The sequence below is a fragment of the Muntiacus reevesi genome, chromosome 2 (assembly GCF_963930625.1).
Source record: "Muntiacus reevesi chromosome 2, mMunRee1.1, whole genome shotgun sequence".
Lineage (NCBI taxonomy): Eukaryota > Metazoa > Chordata > Mammalia > Artiodactyla > Cervidae > Muntiacus > Muntiacus reevesi.
In genome coordinates this window covers 238619939-238639564 of record NC_089250.1, presented here as the reverse complement: position 1 = coordinate 238639564, position 19626 = coordinate 238619939, and the positions used below count along the sequence as shown (strand labels likewise).

At 53.2% G+C, this 19626-nt stretch overlaps 1 protein-coding gene across 1 annotated transcript; it reads right to left on the bottom strand.

Annotated features, from left to right (window-relative positions):
• Positions 1 to 1326: 1326 nt before the first annotated feature.
• DRC7 (dynein regulatory complex subunit 7) lies at positions 1327 to 19170 on the bottom strand. Its single transcript, XM_065920509.1, has 17 exons — positions 18974 to 19170; positions 18222 to 18396; positions 17005 to 17130; positions 16055 to 16249; positions 13990 to 14148; positions 12485 to 12703; positions 11448 to 11576; positions 8018 to 8090; positions 7078 to 7206; positions 6752 to 6880; positions 5561 to 5781; positions 4559 to 4774; positions 3943 to 4053; positions 3745 to 3855; positions 2690 to 2884; positions 1692 to 1831; positions 1327 to 1420 (listed from the first exon to the last, which is right to left on the bottom strand). The coding sequence occupies exons 1-17, from the start codon at positions 19168 to 19170 to the stop codon at positions 1327 to 1329; spliced, it is 2619 nt and encodes an 872-aa protein (XP_065776581.1).
• Positions 19171 to 19626: the final 456 nt, after the last annotated feature.

Genomic DNA, 19626 nt, shown 5'->3' with positions numbered 1-19626 from the left:
CCCTCTCCTAAGTGCCCGCCCTCTTTTCCTAAATTGGACTAATCATGAGGAAGGAGAGTTTAAGAGCCGCCCCTAGGCCTCTAGTGAACCAATGCGAGCTGCCGTTTCCTTGGTTCCGCCTCCGCCTCAAGCTTTCCCTTTCCTCCCCTTTCCATCTCTTTCACGAAAACTAGTTTGTGCACTTAAAAATTTTTTTCGAAACGCCCACCAAGGGCGGCTGCACCAATCACTTTAGCAACCGTCACAAATTGACCAATCAGCAACCGTATTATTGGAAAACCAATTTCAGGATAACCAATAGGAAAGGGACATCAGGAGCAGCGTGAAGCCGCCGACCTTCCATCTTGGATTGGGGTAAAACGGGGGAAGAGGCCTTAGTCAGCACTTTACCGAGACTACTGTTTCTTCCTTTTCCTCGGGTTCGGTGCTGGCGTGCTCTGACAACTTTGTCCCTCTTCTGTGGCTCGGACCTCGGCTTGAATTCCACGCAGGAGGCTTAGAGGGAATAGGGGTCTGATTGCGGATCCGAGTCACTCTTGGAGCCCGGGAGTGCTACCCCCACGGCCTCGATGAATGGATGAGTGCGCTGCAGCTTGAGGGGGACCACCAATTTGGATTTGGAACCCGATAAAGGCCGACTTCATTTGGGACTTGGGTGGGGTGGGCTTTGGGAAGGGCCGCTACCCACAGAAGTCAGAGGAGCAGGGGTCACACACATGTCTTGGGAGAAAGCCACTGGAATCTTGCTTAAAGGGATATAATGTTTATGAAGTCAGAGCCGGGGTTAAGGTTGAGACAGCAATGTAGCTCTGGATACGGTACATTTCAGAGCTTCCAGTTTCTTTTCTGCAAAATGAGAGTCTTGTACCCCCACCATGCATGGCTGGGGTGGCCCAGCTCACAAAGTGGGAATGGCAAGCCCAAGGTGTGTGCGCCAGAACTTGGGTTCTTGACGCTAGACTGCAAGAGACTGAATTCCAGCGCCTCTTCTTATCAGCCACTAATTAGCCATGTGTGAAATGAGGATGCAGTTGCCGTGTTAAATAAGATAACGCTGCAAAGGTGGTCCCAGGCCACAGATAAAGAAGGGAAGGAGAAAAAGGCTGCTGCTGGAGTCTGTGAAACATGAGGTACACGTGGCAAATGGCAAGTGTTTATTTACAGGCAAATTAGGAAAAGCGGGAAGGTAGTGTGCCTGAGTGGATGGTCTTTAGCTGGGCATAGGGAACACGAGGGCCAGGCTTTGGGGGAGGTTTCTTTCTCTGGCAGCTTTGCTGAGGCCTCAGGAGGGACTCAAAGGACCACAAGTGTAGGGGGTGAAGAGCATCAAACGAAGACTTTAAGTAACTCCACCAGGCGTGGATCCTTGTAGAGCTTTTCCTCCAGAGCCAAGTACTTCAGTGGGGCCAGCTCCTTGTGTCTGAAATCAGAGGGAGGGGTTACAAAGCTGGTACTCAGAGACTTCCCTGGTGGTCCAGTGCTTAAGAATCCTTCTTCCATTGCAGGGGACATGGGTTTGATCTCTGGTCGGGGAACTGAGATCCCATATGCCACAGGGCAATTAAACCTGTGTGCCACAATCAGAGAAGCCTATGCACCGCAATGAGGACCCAGCACAGCCAAAAAAACGAAAGCTGGTGCTCCAATATCCTTGTGGGTCCTCTCGGCTCCCCCCACCCCTGCCTCCTCACCGACTGAGCCGCTGCTCCAGGATACGGATACGGAACATGGCCTGAGAGCAGTAACTCAGGTATAAGTCTTCATCCTCAGGCGTCAGGGTCACCTGATTCTCCTGATACCACTGTTGCTTCTTCTGCAGCTCTTGCGTCTCCTGTGGGTATGGGGAAGGAGAGCAGGAGGGCTGACCCAGACTGCAGGCTGATCCCACCCCCTGCACTGGGCATTAGACAGCCCCACAAGGTCAGTCCCATCACCCCTTCTCATAGAAGCCAGAGAAGCAGAGGCAGGAAACCCTTGTTTAGATGGATACATGTCCACGAGGACTTCCCAGGTGGCTCAGTGGTAAAGAATCAGCCTGCCAATAGAGGAGATGAGGGTTCAATCCCTGACTGGGGAAGATCCCCTGGAGAAGGAAATGACAACCCACTCTAGTATTCTTGCCTGGGAAATCCCATGGACAGAGGACCCTGGTGGGCTATAGTCCGTGGGGTCAGAAAGAGTTAGACACAACTTAGCGACTAAACAACAACAACAACGTGTCCACGAGGTTAGAACAGGAGTCAGGACTGAGAGTCACATGACTCTGGTCAAAGTACATTTTCAGAGCTTCCAATCTGTCATCTGCAAAATGAGGGTCATTGCAAACACTCCCACCCCCACTACCATAGAGCTGTTTGTGAAGATTAAATAAGATAATGCAGGGGAACTACATGATGTGTACCTGACCAACAGAAATGGGTCAAAAACTATGGGAGTTGTTATAATGCTCCAGCCAGCCATGCACCCCTCCATCCCTCTGTTCACTCATCCACCCTTCCATCCACTCTTCCACCCAATAAACAAGGATGAGGAAGGACAACTTGGTCCTTTGGACACACCCAACACTGACCTCCTCCCCCTCTGCCCATTAGTCCCTCACAAGTCTATGAGATAGTGAGCCAACAGCCCTGGGCTGGTTTTCCGGTAGAGGATGCCGAGGTCCCCACCCCTGCCAGGGCTCTGGCTGCACCTTTTCAAACCGGGCCTGGATGAGGTTGGCTTTGTCAATGAGCCGCTGCTTGAAGTCATTGAGGCACTCATCCTTGAGGCGCACGGCCTGCCAGCGCGTTAGCTTCTCCCCAGGCGGGAGCTGTGCCAGGAACGGGGCCAGGTAGTCCAGCTGGGCCTCCACCTGCCGCAGGTGCTCCTCGTGTAACACGCGCTCCTGTAAGAGGCGGCCAGGGGGTCAGCTGGGCCAGCAGGGGCTGCAGACATCCCCCAACCAGCTCTATCGAGATGTGACCACACAGAACCAGGCCTCAAACCCTCTGTGCTTGAGGCCTCAGAGGGCTCTTCGCTGTCTCCTGAGATCATGGTTATTGGTGACAGCCAACTCCTGTGTCTGTGAGTTCACACATCTCCACTTGAGCATCAGTACATACCTATCACTCAGCAAATGCTCGCTCGATAAATGGTAATAAAGCATGATTGTTAATGATGTTAAAAACTGCTGGTGAGTCCCTTTTTTTCCTTCCACCCTGGGGCCTTCTTTATGTCCTGCAATGGCCGCCAGGGCCCAGTGAAGCTGGAGATGCAGGGGCAGACATCTCCACCTCTGGGGGTCTGAGAACCAGACCTCAGGTGCCCAGTCCTGTCTTGCCAACCTCATCTATTTTCTTTTTAGGAATCTCCACTTGGTTGGTGAAGGGGATTTAGAAGCTGGCCTCAAAAAACCAAGCTGGGTCTTGGCAACCTGAGTGGGTAATGTGAAGGCCCTGTGTGCAGGGGCCAGAGAACTCAAGCCCGTGGCCAGGTCACGACACCCAGGGAAGCCCCCAAGTGGACGTCTTGGCTTGGCCATAGCTCCTGGAGGTGGTGTGGGGGGACCTGGCCTGTATCCTGAGCACGTGTTGGGGAGTGATCCAGGGAAATGGTCAGCTCACAGCAAAGATGACCACTGTGGTGTCAATAACTTCATCGCCTCTACAGGGCTTCCCCACAGAATCCCTATCAACCTCAGCACCCTGGAGGTGGGAGTGGAGTGGGTGGGGGAGGGGCCCGGGGAAACCAGGGAGCAGGGCTCACCATGGCCTCCCGGTACTCCTTGCTCTTCTCGTTGCGCTTGGTGTCGTAGATGGAGATGGTCAGCGTGTGTGCCTCCTCCTCCTCCTCCCGAAGCTTCAGGATCTCCAGCACCTGAGTTGGGAAGTGGGGGCAGACATGGTTAAAACACCCCCACCGCTGCTGCCTGCCGCCTGCCCACTCTCCCACGGAACACCTGACCTCCAGCTCCGACTCCCAGGCCTGATGTCTGGACAACTTCTCCTCGTTTTTCAGCTTCATCATGGCCTCGTACTGGTAGAGAAGCTTCTTGGTGTGCTCCATTGGCTCCACCTGGAACAACCACCACAGTGACTCAGAGAAGCAGCAGCAAGGGCTGGGGTTGAGGGCAGATTCTGGAGCCAGATCTCTTGGGTTCAAATCTTCCCCTGCCATTTTCTAGCTGTGTGACCTCCAGCCAGTTGCTTCACCTCTCTGGATCTGTTGCATCTCTAAAAACACAACTAGCAACAGAAGAGAAACTGGAGACTCAGGGGGGCTAAGGGATGTGCCAGCAAAGTCAGGATTGGAACTAGGAAAGCCAGCCCCGTGGAGGTGTTGAGATCTGTCACAGCCTGGGTTGCAGGATGGAAAAGGGGACGATTTTCAGAGGCGCTCAAAGAGTATTATTCCCAGATGGGAGGTCTTGATTTTCCCAGGGGTAAAGATGAATTTCGAGGCTGGGTACCAGAGTCTTCCACCCCAGTTCTCCTAGGTCGCCGAGACAGCATGGAGGGCCCCAGGGCTCTCTCTTCACTCCACCCCATCCTGTCCCTTCCCGCCAGACTCGCGAGCCCACCTCGAAGCTGATACACATGTCGGAGGTCATGATGATCTTGTTGCCCTTGCTGTCCACCTCCATGCGCCGCAGGAACTCGCGCTTGTTGGCTGTGATGTGGTCCGAGCGGCAGTGGTAGCGCAGCTGAATGCGCTCCTCCGCGATCAGAAACACTCGCTCGGCCACGTCCTCGTCCGCAGGCTTCGCAGGGTTGCGGAAGAATCGCTCTGTGATTTTCTGGGAGACCAGAACACGCGGAGGAGGCGGGGTGGAAAAGGGGGACTTCTGTGCCTGCTCTGAGGACAGGCGCAAAGGACCCTCAGGGACGCTGGGGTCTGGGATCATTTGGGGGACGGGGGTTCGTGTAAAACAGCCCCTCCCAGCTAGACAGTGGCTCTCAAGGCCCCAGGGGTTTGCAGTGCTCGGCCCCTCCAGCCCTGTGTGGTGCGCCATTTCTTCTCTAGCTCCTTCCGCCAGACTCTGCTTGCTCACCTCCAGAGATGGGGAGCTCACCACCTCTCCAGGCAGCCTGCTCTATCACCTGACAATGCTTACTGCTAGTAAGAGCTTCTTTGGTGTGCAGAGGTTAAATACAGGTGCAAAATAACTTGTGATGATATGGAGGAAAAAGCCGCACAATTTAATGTGAAGAGGATGATATAAGAATTATGCGTGCGCACGCACGCGCACACACACACATCTTTGAAAAGACTCTCAAAATCCAATATATTAATATGTGATAATAGCTGAGAGATGGCATTCTGAGATTTTTTTACTTTTTATAATTTTACATATTTTCTAAGTGTTTAGTCAAGAGTGCGTACACACACACAAGGACATAATACCTCCGTGGCCCAGTGGCTGATGTCTGGTATCAGACAGACCCGAGATGGTGTGTTTGGTAAAACAGGAAAGGTCACTCAGTAAAGAAGGTTCCCCGGAGTCGGGGCTCCTCCCCTTCAGGGTAACCTTGGCCCACCAGAGTAGGCAGGCACCACATCCCCATGCCCAGCAAGTACTTACCACCATGGGCCGGGGGTTTGACTCTGCGCTGTTCAAAGCCAGCTTCTTCATGCGGGGCCCGAAATTGACATGGCGGTAGGAGAGGAAGTCCGGCCGTCCTTGGTAGTACTCTGTCATCGTCTTGGGCGTCTCCTCCCGCTTGATCAGGCCGTCCACGCGGGCCGTTTCATAAAACTCCATGACACGGTCCATCTCAGGTTGCATGGACTTGTACGAGTGCACTGCGGGGGAGGTGGGGGCCGGGCGACGCCTAGGTGAGCACCCGGAGCACCTGGCTTCATAACCCGACCCCAGGCCTTGGGGAGAAGCCTCATGTATGATGGCACCAATGCCCTAGAGCTCGGGGTTTAGGCTGCTTCCAGCCTTTTTTGTTGTTATGATCAACATCATGATGAACATCTGTTTTATGTATGTTTTCTTCTTGCCTGCTATTTGTGCAACAGAACTGCTGGTCAAAAAACATACCTGATTGAAAGCTATCATTGATTATTTTACCCAACTGCTCCCCAGAAAAGTTGTGCCAATTTGCTCTCCTACCAGGAATGATGGGGAGTCACTTGCTTACACATGGTAGAGCCATTTTTTCATTTTTGCCAACTGAAGGGTTATAGGTTGGTCCCTTATTGATTTTCTTTCTTTCTTTCCCCTTCCCTTCCCTCCCCTTCTTCCTGTCTCAACCAAGTGAGATTGGTCATGTTTTTAGATGTATATTGACCCTATGTTTTTCTTTTATGCATTCTTGGATTGGGTTGTTAATTCTCTCCTAGGATATGTCTTTCCCTGCTTCCCAGCCTCCTGGCCTTGTGGCCACATCCGCACTGCCATACTTCTGCCCCCTGCATCGCCCTTGTGGGGGTGCTTGTTGGTTTTCTTGTCAGCATCCTAACCCCTGTAAACGTGGTCCCAATGGGAACCTTATCCCAACCACAGCATGGACTGCGGCCCTGCTTTACCTTTCCTGGAGGAACACTTGTCACATTTCCTTAGATTTTCTGTGCCTCCTCTGACCTCCCACACATCTGCTTTGCTTGGGGAGGCAGGGGCTATTTCTGTTGCTTGCCACCCAAGAACCCTGGCAATAAGGATGCTGGTTCCTCCCACCACGCATCAGCTGCCGTGCAGGCTGCTCTAAGGAGGACATGAGGCCCCCACCCTGGGCTCCTAGCTGGCCTAGTGACGGGGTCCACGCACTGCGCAGCGCCTGGGGGTGGCCCGGCTTGAAGTAGTCGACATTCAAGCCTGTGATCTTGTTTATGTGCTTCAGCTCCAACATGTCTTCCCTGTTCTGGTACCACTCCTTCACCTCCAAAGTCTTGGTACCTGTGGGGCCCAATCGGTGCCTGAAGCAGCCAGGCCAGGTGCCCGAGCTGCCGTCCCACCACTCCCAGCACACAGCGACCAGCAGGGCCCGCACTCACATGGATAGGGGTGGTGACATGACCGACGTCTCGTCACCTGTCGGGGACCCAGCTCTCCTGCCCCCTCCCTGCCTCCCGCGGCTAGGGCTGCCCCCTTACACTCCAGGTCCTCGTAGGTGGTGAGGCGGCACACGAGGCCGTTGTTGTTGAGGTACGGGGCCCACTTCTCCAGCTTCGCCCTCTTGTACTGTATCACCTTCTTCCCGTTTGGGCAGCGGGTCTCGAATGCTGAGGACACAGAGTGGGCTGGGGTCCTTCCTCCCCAGACTGGGGAGCCTCACCAGCCACTCTCCAGGCTCTGTTCACTGTGCTGTTTGCTCAGCTCCTCCAGCCCCCAAGCCCACTCCAGGGAGGCAGAGGGGGCGGCTCCTGCCCTGGAGTACATTTCAGCTTGAGCCTGACCACACCGCACTCTTACTTCCAGACCTCGGCTAGAAACGCCATCCCCTCCTGCACTTACTGTGCTGATTTCTTCTGATCTTAAAACTTAGCTTAGATGTGCCTTCCTCCCAGAAGCCCTTCCTGCCCACCCACTCCCCAGCCTCCAACCCCCGGGTTCCCAGGACACCCTCTCCAGCCCTTCCTGCCCTGATGGGACAGCCTAGGTCCTCCCTGTGGGTCTAGGCACTCCCAAATGGAAATCTCAGCAATCAGCAGAGGTTGGCACGGGGCAAAAGCATGCCCTGACCCCCTGCTTTCCCTGCCTGCCCCTTTTTGGTCCTGAGACCCCTGCCCGCCCTGGGTGCTGTGCATAGTCCCCTCCTGGCAGAGTGGGGTGAGGGCGGGGAACAGCTGTGTCCTGGTCCCCAGTCCTCCAGCGCCTGCCATACTCCATCAGTCTGGGTCTGGTAACTGAGCCCTGGCCTGTGTGCCAGACTAGGGTCAGGCCCCCGGCTGCAGAGCTTCCTGGGGTGGGAAGGAAGAAATGAAGAGGGTGCAGCAGGAAACATGGGGTCGGGGTTTGGAAATGAGGGGCCAAGGCAGCCCCTGCCGGCATCCCGCTACCACAGACGCCCCCAAAGGCCCAGAGATGCTGTACCTTCGGGGGAGATCTCAATCTGCTCCACCCACGAGGGCGGCATGTCGAAGCTCTTATCCTCATCCTCCTTGCCCTGTTGGGAGAGGTGGGGGTGGGGTGGGTAGTTCTGATCAGGACTGGGCCTTCTGATCAGGGCTGACTTATGGGCAGGTCTCTCACCTTCCAGGGTCAAGCCCCCCAAGGTGACTTGTCAGCTCCCCCAGGGGTGCTGGAGATCTGAGCTGGTGTGACCTGAGGAGGAGCAGCTCCATCCCTCTACTCACCTGGCGCCTAGCGAGGACAGCCATGCCCTGTCCTGTGCGACCCCCTCCCACTTCCCGCAGAGGCAGGAGACAAAGACACAGGCCTTTTAAGAGGGGCTTCTGGAGTCACGTGGTCCCAAACCCCACCCTCCATCCAACACCAACTCAGGTAAAGTCCCTTAAGGGCTCTGAGTCTCAGTTTTCTAACTGCTTGGGAGGACTGACTGATAAATGCACATAAGGGTTTGGAACACTGCCTGATTGCCCTTATTCTTTTTCTTTCTCTTTGAGCCTAGTTTCCCCATCTGGCAAATAAGGCCTAGTCTAGACAAATGAACTTTCTGATGATACCGAAGGCCATAGCTAGCAAGAAAAGATTTCCCACGTTCACTGCACTCACATAGCCTATCCCCACTGTGAACTCTCTGATGATGAAGAAGGCTCGCACTGCTAATAAAACATTCTCTACAGTCACTGCACTTATAAGGCCTTTCTTCAGTGTGAACTCTCTGATGATTGAGAAGGCTCATCCTAGCAATAAAAGATTTCCCATATTCACTGCACTCATAAAGCCTTTCTCCACTGTGAATTCTCTGATGATACCAAAAGCCAGAGTTAGCAGTAAAAGATATCACACATTCACTGCACTCATAAGACTTTTCTCCAGTGTGGATTTTCCTACAGGAACTGAGGAGGTGCATTTGATTAAAGGATGTCCCATAGTCACCGCCCTTATATGGCACTTCCCCACTGTGAACTTTCTTTTGATAAGTGATGCCCACCAGAGTTATAAAAGATTTTCCATATACATTATAGGCTTAAGGCCTTTCTCCTGTGTGAATTCTCTGATGTCTATGGAAATTGGAGTTGTTGATAAAATCATTGCACGTGGAAGGCTTGTCTCCAGTGTGAATTCTCCGATGTACATAGAAAGAGGATTTATGGGTAAAACATTTTTCACATTGAATGCATTCACTTATATGGCCTTTCTCCAGTATGAATTCTCTGATGTTCAATTTAAAAATAATACAAATGAAAAAAAATAAATAAAAATAAAAATAATACAAATGAATAAACATGCAAAACAGAAATAAATTCAGGTTTAAAGGCTTCACTGATGGCCCATGATAAAGAACCTGCCTGCCCATGCAGGCGATGTGGGTTCGATCCTGGGTCAGGATGACGCCCTGGAGGAGGAAATGGCAACCCACTCCAGTATTCTTGCCTGGAGAATCCCATGGACAGGGGAGCCTGGCGGGCTACAGTCAATGGGGTCGCAAAGAGTCGAACACGACTTAGCAACTACATTGGACAAATGATCTTCAGGTTAGGTAACCACAGAAACTTGCACAAAATTTTCTCAGTTTGAAACTTCTCCATGAATGGATACATGTAAATGTATAGTTGAGTCCCTTCGCTGTCCACCTGAAACTATCACAACATTGTTAATCGGCTATTCTCCAATATTAAAAAAAAACAACAAAAAACTCTTGCCGAATTGCTCAGATCTCTGATACCCGCTTGACCTGTCTGTTCTCATTTTGAGGCCAGCAGGGGGCGCCAGTGGTCCAGGATTTACTGCACAGGAGAGGAGGCTATGTGGTCTCCAGAGAGAAGACGCTGAGAACACTCAACACCATTTCCAGGTGGGTCTACACGTCTGTCCAAGCACATCACACCGGTGGTCTCACTTGTCCTCATGCAGCCCCAGGAGGCCAAACAGAACTGCCTTTGAGAACCCAGACTTGGGAGCTGCACCGTTAAATCCCAAGTCAAATCCCAGCTCTGTCACTTACTGGCTGTTTAACTTTGGGTCAATTATTTCACCCCTCTGTGTATAAGCCTTCCTGTCAGTAAAATGGGGCAATAATAATCATAGATGACAATACTAGTACCCATCACCCCGGGTAGCTGTCAAGATATTGGCAAGTTAAATACCTACTGGCACTTAGAAGGGTTTCCCTGGTGGCTTAGATGGGAAAGAATCTGCCTGCGATGCAGGAGACCCAGGTTCCATCTCTGGGTCGGGATGATCCCAGCCCACTTCAGTATTCTTGCCTGGAAAAATCCCATGGACAGAGAAGCCTGGCGGGCTACAGTCCATGGGGTGGCAAAGAGTCAGGCACAACTGAGCCACTAACACTATCACTTTCACAGCACTTAGAAAGGGCCATGAGTGTTACCTATGGGCTGAATTGTATCCCCCCAAAACTCATATGTCCTAGTACCCAGAACCCTAGCATGTGACTATATTTGGAGACAGGATCTTTAAAGAGGTATCTAAGTTAAACTGAGGTCATTAGGTTGAGCCCTAATCCAATACGACTGGTGTCCTTATAGGAAGAGATTAGGACACAGACCCACACAGAGGAAAGAGTGTGAGGACCTGGGGGTGGGCACCCCTACAAGCTAAGGAGAATCCAACCCTGCTGACAGCTCGACTTCCAGTCTCCGGGGCTGTGAGAAAAGAAATTTCTACTGTTTAAGCCACCCAGTCTGTGTTATGGCAAATTTAGCAAACGAATACCCCAGTTATTACTACTGTGATGTAACTGACCCTATTCCCCCCCCTTTACATGCAGACGATGAAACTGAAGTTTCCAACAGTTAGCAAGTTTGCCCAAGATGTCGGAACCAGTAGTGAAGTCATCTAGGCATCCGACTTCCACTCACAGGGCCTCATGCAGAACTGCCTCGATTGCCCCTGAGTAGGAGATCAGAGATGACCAGGCCAATGACCTTCAGAAGGGCTGATAGGAGGGACAAGAAAGGTGTGGAAGTGTGTGTGTGGAGGATCGTGATGACTATGCAGGAGAGGCCTGGATGTGAGAGATGGGTTCTGGGACTCCCCAGGCTTATGGAGAGGGTCTTATTGCCCTACTCCAAAGGGCAGGGCAACCCCTGAACGGGGTGTGGACTGTGTGTGTATCTATAGGGAGGCAGTGAAGGGTGGGCAGGAACCCTGCACCATTTGGGGGCCCCGGGCAAGTCTCTGGACCTGTCTGGGCCTCAGTCTGCCCATCTGTAAAATGAGGGCATGGTCCAGGCCTTTCTGCTTCAAGGAATCTATAAGTGATCTATCTGAACTGCCCCCCACCGACCCTAGACACATCCCTGTGGGGGGAAGTGTGTCAGGCTGGCCTGAAGCAAGACAGGCTGTCAAGTCCACCCACTCCACGGAGACTCACCAGTTTTTCCACGTCGTCATCATCGTTCATCCCCTCGTCCTCCTCCTCAGTCAGGGACAGGAAAGGCTTGTCGGTCCCCAAGAGCAGGTACTCCCACCTCACAGGGTCTCCCAGGTCGAAGACCAACTCCTGATGGAGAAGGGGATCGCTGAGCACATCCCACAGCCCGTGGCCCCCCTCCTGCTCCACGGGGCCGGGAGGGGGTGGGGAACTGCCAAGCCCAGGGTGAGAAGAGAGCCGGCTGGGCCTCAGAGGGGCCAGAATGGGGCTCCAGGCTGCCTCTGAGAGTCCTCGCCCGCCCTCCTCATCCCCACAGGGAGACGGAGGCCCTGAGGGGGTTGGGACTCCCTTCCCGTGTTGGTCTCTGGGTGAGAGACTCGGAAACTCTCTGGCCTGGGATAGGCCTGGGTGTGGAGCTCATTCGGCATTGTCCTTACAGGAAGAGATGAGGTGTCACTGCATGGCAAAAACCGGTTCAAGAAATAGAACATTATCCACACTCCCAGAAAGTCCCCTGGTATCCAGTTACCACCTCCCTCCAAACGTGTGCACATATTTTTCAACGTCTTTAAATGGCACTGAGGTTTTGTTTTTTGTTTTGGCTGCACTGGGTCTTCGTTGCCCCAAGGCATATGGGATCTTAGTTCCCCCACCAGAAATCGACCCCGCATCCCCGGCATTGGAAAGGGATTCTCAACCACAGGACCACCAGGGAAGTCCTGGCACTGTGTTCTTATACATAAATATGTATGGAAGTTCATTGAGCTGAACGTGTAGGATAAGTGCATTTTCCTGCATGTATATTGCACTTCAATACAATCTTTTTTAAAAATTGAACTAGCAATCCACATTTTATAAGGATACAGAAACTAAGAGTGACAATAATCATACTAGAATGATTATGTATGGGCAAAGCAGTAGGCCCTGGGTACTCCGGGAAAAGTCCAAAGCCCCTTGGCTGGTGGCCAGCTCTCCCCTCTGGTCACACCCACCTTCCCCCTCTGTGCCTGCCACCCCCGCCCAGCCCCGCCCAACACCTTGCAGCAGTTCCAGCAATCCTGCATGTTGACCCAGTAGTTCTTGTGGTTCCAAAGGCTCTCGATTCCCAGGAAGTGATCGTCCTGGGTGCTGTAGCTGTGTGCAGTGAATGGGTCAATGAAAAAGCTCTCGGGCACCTCGCGTTTCCCCGACAACACCAGGACCCAGGAATGCACACGGAGGCCATGCAGGGGGTCGGTCTTTGCATTCTCCTGCTCCTGCACGGGAAAGGGGGGTGACCTTGAAGCAAATGGATGGGAAGGGGATCATCATGGGTGCAAACATCTCCCTGGGGCTGAGGAACTGGCAAAAGAACCGAATTTTTATCCACACTGCATCTCTGGCTGACTTCGTGACCTTGAGGACATCACCCCACCTCTGAACCCATTTTCTTATTGGTAAAATGGGACAATCTAGCTCAATCTGTGGTTTATAAACTTGACCTTATGGAGCTCTAGGGTATCTGGGATTTATTGACTTTCTGTGCTGTGATTCTGGGTGAGATTTCATTCAAAGAAAGATAGAGGGCCACCATATGGCTTCCTTGTCTGCACCCCTCTGGTAAAAGGGTCACTGTGCCATGTTCATTATTGCATCCCCAGGGTCTACTGCATCCCACAGTAGACCCTCAATAAATACTATATGGAAGGAAAGACAAGAAGGGAGGGAGGCAAAGTAGATGAGAGGGATGATGAGAGTGTGGGGGGATAGGAGGAGAGATGGGAGGATGAGTAAGAGGATGGTGGAAGGATGGATGGGAGGGTGGAAGGGAGGATGAACAGGAGGGTGGATGGAAGGATGGATGAGAGGATGGTGAGAAGATGGATGGGAGGGTGGATGGGAGGATGAATGGGAGGAGAATGAGAGGATGGATGAGAAGATGGTGGGAGGATGGATGGGAGGGTGGTGGGAGGGTGGTGGGAGGATGGATGGAAAGGTGGATGGGAGGGTGGTGGGAGGGTGGTGGGAGGATGGTGGGAGGATTGTGGGAAGGTGGTGGGAAGGTGGATGGTGGGAGGATGAATGGGAGGGTGCATGGGAGGATGAATGAGAGGATGGTGAGAGGATGGATGGGAGGGTGGATGAGAGGATGAATGGGAGGGTGGATGGGAGGGTGAATTGGAGGATGGATGAGATGATGGTGGGAGGATGGTGGGAAGGTGGATGGGAGGAATGGTGGGAAGGTGGATGGGACGATGGATGTAGAGTGTATTCAGGTAAATCTTCAGTGAGCTCCTGGTCTGGAACAAGGACACCAGAACTGCACAGCACACAATGAATTGGCCCAGGCAGCAAGGCTCTGTAGTGTTAGCATCTGGCTGACCACCACTGGGATTCCCACATGGCCTGGTGGAGGTGGGGTTGGTTGGAAGGGGAAGGAGGGGATTTGAACCTGGGGGCCCATAAACACATCCCTTCGTGACCTGTATCTGTTTCCCGATTCCTAGCAGCCCCTCCTCTGGAGCCGAGTTCATGGCTTGAGGGCTGAGGATGGCGGACCCACCAAGAGGCGTGCCTCCTCCTGCTTCCGCCGATTCTCCTCCTCAGCCTTGATCGCCTCCTGCCTCTTCACCTCCTGTTGCTGCTCAAACCTGCTGGTAAGGTCCCTGGGTGGTTTGATGGCATACTTCTTAGGGGGTGCCTTCTCCTCCTCCTTGACTGTCTGTCACGAGACAAGAGGAAAAGGATCAGCAGCCACCCACACTGTTGCTCCTGGAGGCTGTGGGTTTTCTGACCCCAAACACAGAAAGAGCCTCAGCTCCAGACCCGTGACTGTGGGCATGTCCTCCCAGTTCCCTAACCACAGGATCTTCTACAAAATTTGGTGAGAACCTTTTCCCCAGGCTTGGTCTGCCAGATGAAGACAGGACAATGCCTGTATGAGTTGCCCATCCAGGCCGGAGCTCAGGAAGTGTGACTTCCGTTCTTCATCCCCCACAGCCTAGCCTAGCTGTGATCTGGATCTGATTTAGAAAATGGGGCAAATTGTCGGGAGTCAGATTTTCCAGGTTTTGCTACTGCAGGGCTTATATGTTGACTTGAAGTGAGAGTTTCCTGGGCTCGGAAGAACAAAGTGTATGTGTGTGTGTGCATGAGCGTGTGTACCCAAATGTGTGCTAGGTGGCCAGAAAAATGTCCAGGAAAGGACATCACAGAAGCTGCAGAATGGGGACCTGGGATGAGGGAAAAATAGCAAATCTCCACCATTCATAGTCAGACAGACTGGGCCTCAGCCCCCAGGGACCCAGTTACCAGCTGTGTGACTCTGGTCACAAAAACTATGTCATCTCAACACACTCACGTGTAAAACACAAGAGCAATCATTCCCACCACGCAGTGCTCTTGAGAGGAGCAACCAAGTCAAGAAATGTGTAAGTGGTTTATAGACCGGAATGTTCTCGGCACCCATTAGCTATTGATATCAATTTCATAATTAAAATTCTGGCTGAGCTAAGAGGCCCATATGTGAGTTCATAGGCCTTTGGAGCCAAAAGCAGTGATGGGGCTTTTTTTGTTCCATCTTTCCTGGGGAGCTGGGCCTGAGAGAGCAGGCTGGGCTCTCACTAGGTACCTCCCTCTCCTCCACCAGAGAACAGCCCCGGGGACCCCAGTTGCTCACACACATATAACACAGGTGCATCATGCTGGTTGCCTCAGGTCCCTGGACCCCCTGCCCCAAGCTGCAGATACCCATGGGGCCTTGACCCTGGATCACAAAGTCCTGGAATCAATCCAGTTCATGAAAAGCATTATCTGCCTGTGCATGCATGCTAAGTCGCTTCAATCGTGTCTGACTCTTTGTGACCCTATGGACTGTAACCAGCCAGGCTCCTCTGTCTGTGGCATTCTCCAGGCAAGAATATGGAGTGGGTTGCCATGCCCTCCTCCAGGGGATCTTTCCAACCCAGGGATTGAACCCACATCTCTTATGTCTCCTGCATTGGCAGGCAGGTTCTTACTAGAACCACCTGGGAAGTCCTTTCTGCCTGTAGTGTGGCTATTTTCCAAATGCACAGAGATGCTTTAATGATTCCTACAATTAAATTCACTTAGAAGTGTTTTGAGTGTTCACAGCCACCTCGGGAGCCCAGAGATCGGGTCATTATGGTGTGCTCAGCCAGCATATATAAAAGCACAACCACTGCCTGCTGTGGTTTGCTGAAATTTTGTGCTGTTAAAAATGGATCTTTTTACATGATGGGGGGGAAAAAAAGAAAGAACTACATGTCTGTTCATTTGTCTGCTTTTTCCTTATATGAAAATGACTGGATGGATTTTTATCGCATGCACAGGATAAATTTGGAATAATTTGGCTGAAGATAGCCGCCATGTGGCATTCGCTAATGTGGGGAACACAGTAGCTGCAACTGAGTGACAACAAGTGGAGAGAAGCAGCCAGTTTGGAGGAATGGGTTGTGTGCCTGAAGATGCCAAGGGGAGAGAAATCATCAGTGGTTTGATTTCAGTGGGCGCAGGGGTCCCAGTTGTAGAGCTCAGCAGCAGGGACAGTCTGCTGTAAGGATGGCATGTCTCGTGTGATGCTGAGGGCAGCAGGGGCCCGGCCATACCTCCTTGGGCTTCAAGGTGAGTGGGCACACCTCCCGAGTTAGGTCCATGAGGCACAGGTCCTGCGAGCCGTAGCCATTGACACAGTAGGCATCATAGCCAGCGCCGATGAGCATGGAGCAGAGCAGCGTGCTGAAGTCAAAGCAGTTCCCCTTCTGGTACTTGAGCACGGTGGTCGAGGAGTACAGGTACAAGGGCTGGGCACAGCAGGCTGGTCAGTACAGCCGCCCCCTCCCCCCCACCCCTCGCCAGTCTCCCCAGGGCTGGGCGCCAGGGCCAGTGTGCAGGCTCGAACCCAATGGGGCTCCTCCCCTTTGCTGGGTTAGGGAGCCTGCTAAGAATGGGGTGAAAACCACAGCCCCCGTGTCCAGAAAGTGCAATCCACATTTGCCTGTAATGTGGGGCTGTGAACTTCTTCCTGATGGGAAAGACTGTCTGGGATGTTGAGGCTTCTGGTATGAGGATCTTTGATTGGATGTTTTATGGTTTTATTCCAAAGTTACCCTTACCATCTACCTCTATCTCTCTCTTCTCTTTCTCCACTGTGTATGTATCCCCTTCTCTTGCCCTCCTTCCCACCCTCCATTCTTAAAGAGATTAAGCTGGTCAGAACCCCAAAAATCTGGCCTTGAAACGTGGGTAGCAGGTCCCCCTCTCTCCTTTTCCACCTCCTAAAGTCCTGAAAAGAAGACTCTGAAAGCCGAAGGAGGCAAAGGAGGCAAAGAGGTGGGAGCCCAGAGATCAAGCATGCTGAGCCACTTGCTCAGGCAAGTGGCTGTTTCTTTCTGGGCCTGTTCCCATCCTCCCTCCCAGCCAGGGGGTCTGTGAGGGGTTCGGCCCAGACAGACTCATAGACTGTGGCCCGAGGTTGGCCAAGCCTCCTTCTCCCGACCTGCCTGGTTTCCCATCTCTGGCTTCGTGGCCTCAGGATGCAGCCCCAGGTGGTACTTACAGGTTTGAGGGGGTCGGGCAAGGGGACCATGGACAGGAAGTCGGAGACGAACTGGGCGCAGGTGTCCCAGTTGTAGAGCTCAGGGTAGGGCATCAGTGTGGGCCGGATGGTTGTGCTCACGAACTTCTGCAAACGGAGAGACCACAGGCCCTGGGGCAGCATGCCGCTTGAGAAGAAACCACGGTGCTCCGAGGAAGCTGGAGACCTCAGGATGGGGTTGGGGGTGGCTCCCTAGGCTTCTCTGGGCCTCAGGTTCCTACTCAGGGCCTTGGGAGTTGGAGGAAGGGATTCCCTCAAGGCCCTTCTTGCCCAGCTCTAGAATAATCCTGTGCTAGTGATGTGATCGCTACCGCGCCATCACCACCACCCAGTTCAGTGCCGCCAGACCCGCATCACCTCCCTGACCCCCAGCAACTCTGGGAGGCAGGTCCCGCTGACAGGCGAGGAAGCTGAGGCTCGAGAGGTGAGCTGACTTGTTCAGGTTCACAGTCAGTGGCAGAGTCAGGTCTGTCTGGCTCTAGACTGTGGCCCAACATGGGGGACCTAGTACTTCTGTGGCCTTTGAGGGGCTGCTCTGCTGCCCTGGGGCCAGGGGCCAGGCCTCTGGGGTCTCCCTGTGAATTCGAGGAAGGTTCCACCAGCACCAGATCACACATGGCCCCACCTAAGGGGCAGCCCTTGCTGATGGCTGTAGCAGAAACATGGGTCTGGGGTCACCAGATCCAGGAAAGAGGGGACTAGGGATCTGGTTGGAATGGTTGAGTTCCAAGTGCTGGCAGCTAACACAAGGGTTACATCACCTGGTGGGCCAGATCAAATGGTCCGCAAGCCCCAGTCAGCCTGTGGATGGGCTGCAGCATTGTAACTTCGCATTCATCTCCTGCCATTCTGTCTACAGGTGGGGAAACTGAGGCCGAGAGAGACTCAAGGACGTGCCCTGAGTCCCAGGGTGGGAAGGAAGGAGGCCAGCACTCTGGTCCTGGCCTGTTTTGTCTTATATCTCTGCCTTTTTCTGCAAAGGGCTGGCCTCAGGGGCTGGAGACTGCACTGGGTGTCTGACTGCCCCTTAGGTGGGGCACAGGGGCTCCAAGCCACCACAGACCCCTGGGATGCCGCACACCGGGCCTGCTGGGGCCTGTGGGCATTTGAGTTTATATGCTGCCCCCCCCCCATGAGAGGTCTGTGTCCCGGCCCTGCCCTCCATTGCCCGGTCTTACAGGCACTTCACACTCGTTCAGTGGGTGCAGAAAGAGGGGCACGCGGTCCGGACACAGGTGGCTGTACTGGCAGGAGAAGTTGTCTGCCACCTGCAGCAGGTGTTCCTCCTTGAGCGTGTTGCTTTGGTAGGAAAGGGGCAGCTTGGAGGTGTCAATAGTGTCCTTGGTGAAGGTCCTGTGTCCACAAGAGGGTGGTATTAGCCTGCGTGGGGTTGGGCCTGGCACACAGGGAGCCCTCCATCGGCCTTAGCTGCCACCGCCTCTACTGCATCCTCCTTTAATCCTCACAGCTACTTAGGAGAGAAGTGTCCTTCTTATCAGCCGCTCTTTTATTTTTTTAATCTATTTTTACTTGGAGGATAATCGCTTTACTCGGTTGTGTTGATTTCTGCTGTGCAAAAATCATAAGGATACATATGTCCCCTCCCTCCCCTCTCCATCATCCCACCCCTCTAGGTTGTCACAGAGCACTGGGTTGATCAGCTGCCCCTTTAAACAGATGAGGGAAATGATGCACAGAGGGGCTGAGTGGCTTGCCCAAGGTCACGCAGCTAAGGAGGGGCGGAGTGGAGATTAGGACCAGACAGCCTGAAAGCACTGTCCTCACTCTTAATCGCCTCCTTCTATGTCCCCGTGCTGCCTCCCAGCCCAGGCATCACCATTCTGACCTGCTCTCTCTCTGCCCAGCCCTGATCTGACCCCGCCAGGGTGGCTGGGCCAAAGCCCCCTCCCTCCCCACCCCTGACACTCACAAGAGCTTCTCCGGGACAGAGACCTCGATCTCTGACAGCTTCCTCTCCAGGTCTCTGAGCATCTCCTGCGTCAGGGTGGTCTCCTCCCTCCTCACCTCCGTCGGCTTCTTGGTTTTCTCGCCCCTCTCGGCCCGCTCAGCTGCCTCTTCTCGCTCCGCCGCCTCCTCCTCCTCCACCTTCTCCTTCAGGACCTCCATTCTGGCGTGTCTCTGACTGTCTAGAGAGGAGGTCGCTGCAGGAGGATTAAATGCACTCAGAATGGCCGATTTCAGGCCAGAATGGAGTCAACGACGCCACCTGTGTCCCTGGGCGGTGCTTCGATGTACTTTAGAATTCAGGGGTCCCCAGCCTCCGGGATCTAATGTCTGATGATCTGAGGTGGAGCAGATGTCATAATAATAGAAATAAACTGCACAACAAACGTCATGTGCTTGAATCATCCTGAAACCACCTCCCTCCACCCCTGGTCTGTGAAAAAATTGTCTTCCATGAAACTGGTCCCTGGTGCCAGAAAGGTTGGGGACTGCTGGTTTAGATCACAAAGGGAGGAGGCAAGACCCTCTTAAACACCCTTTCCATCAGAGAGAAAGTCTCCACGTGGTGTGAGCACATCTGTAACACCTTTCTGATATTTGCAAATTTCCCCTTAAAGC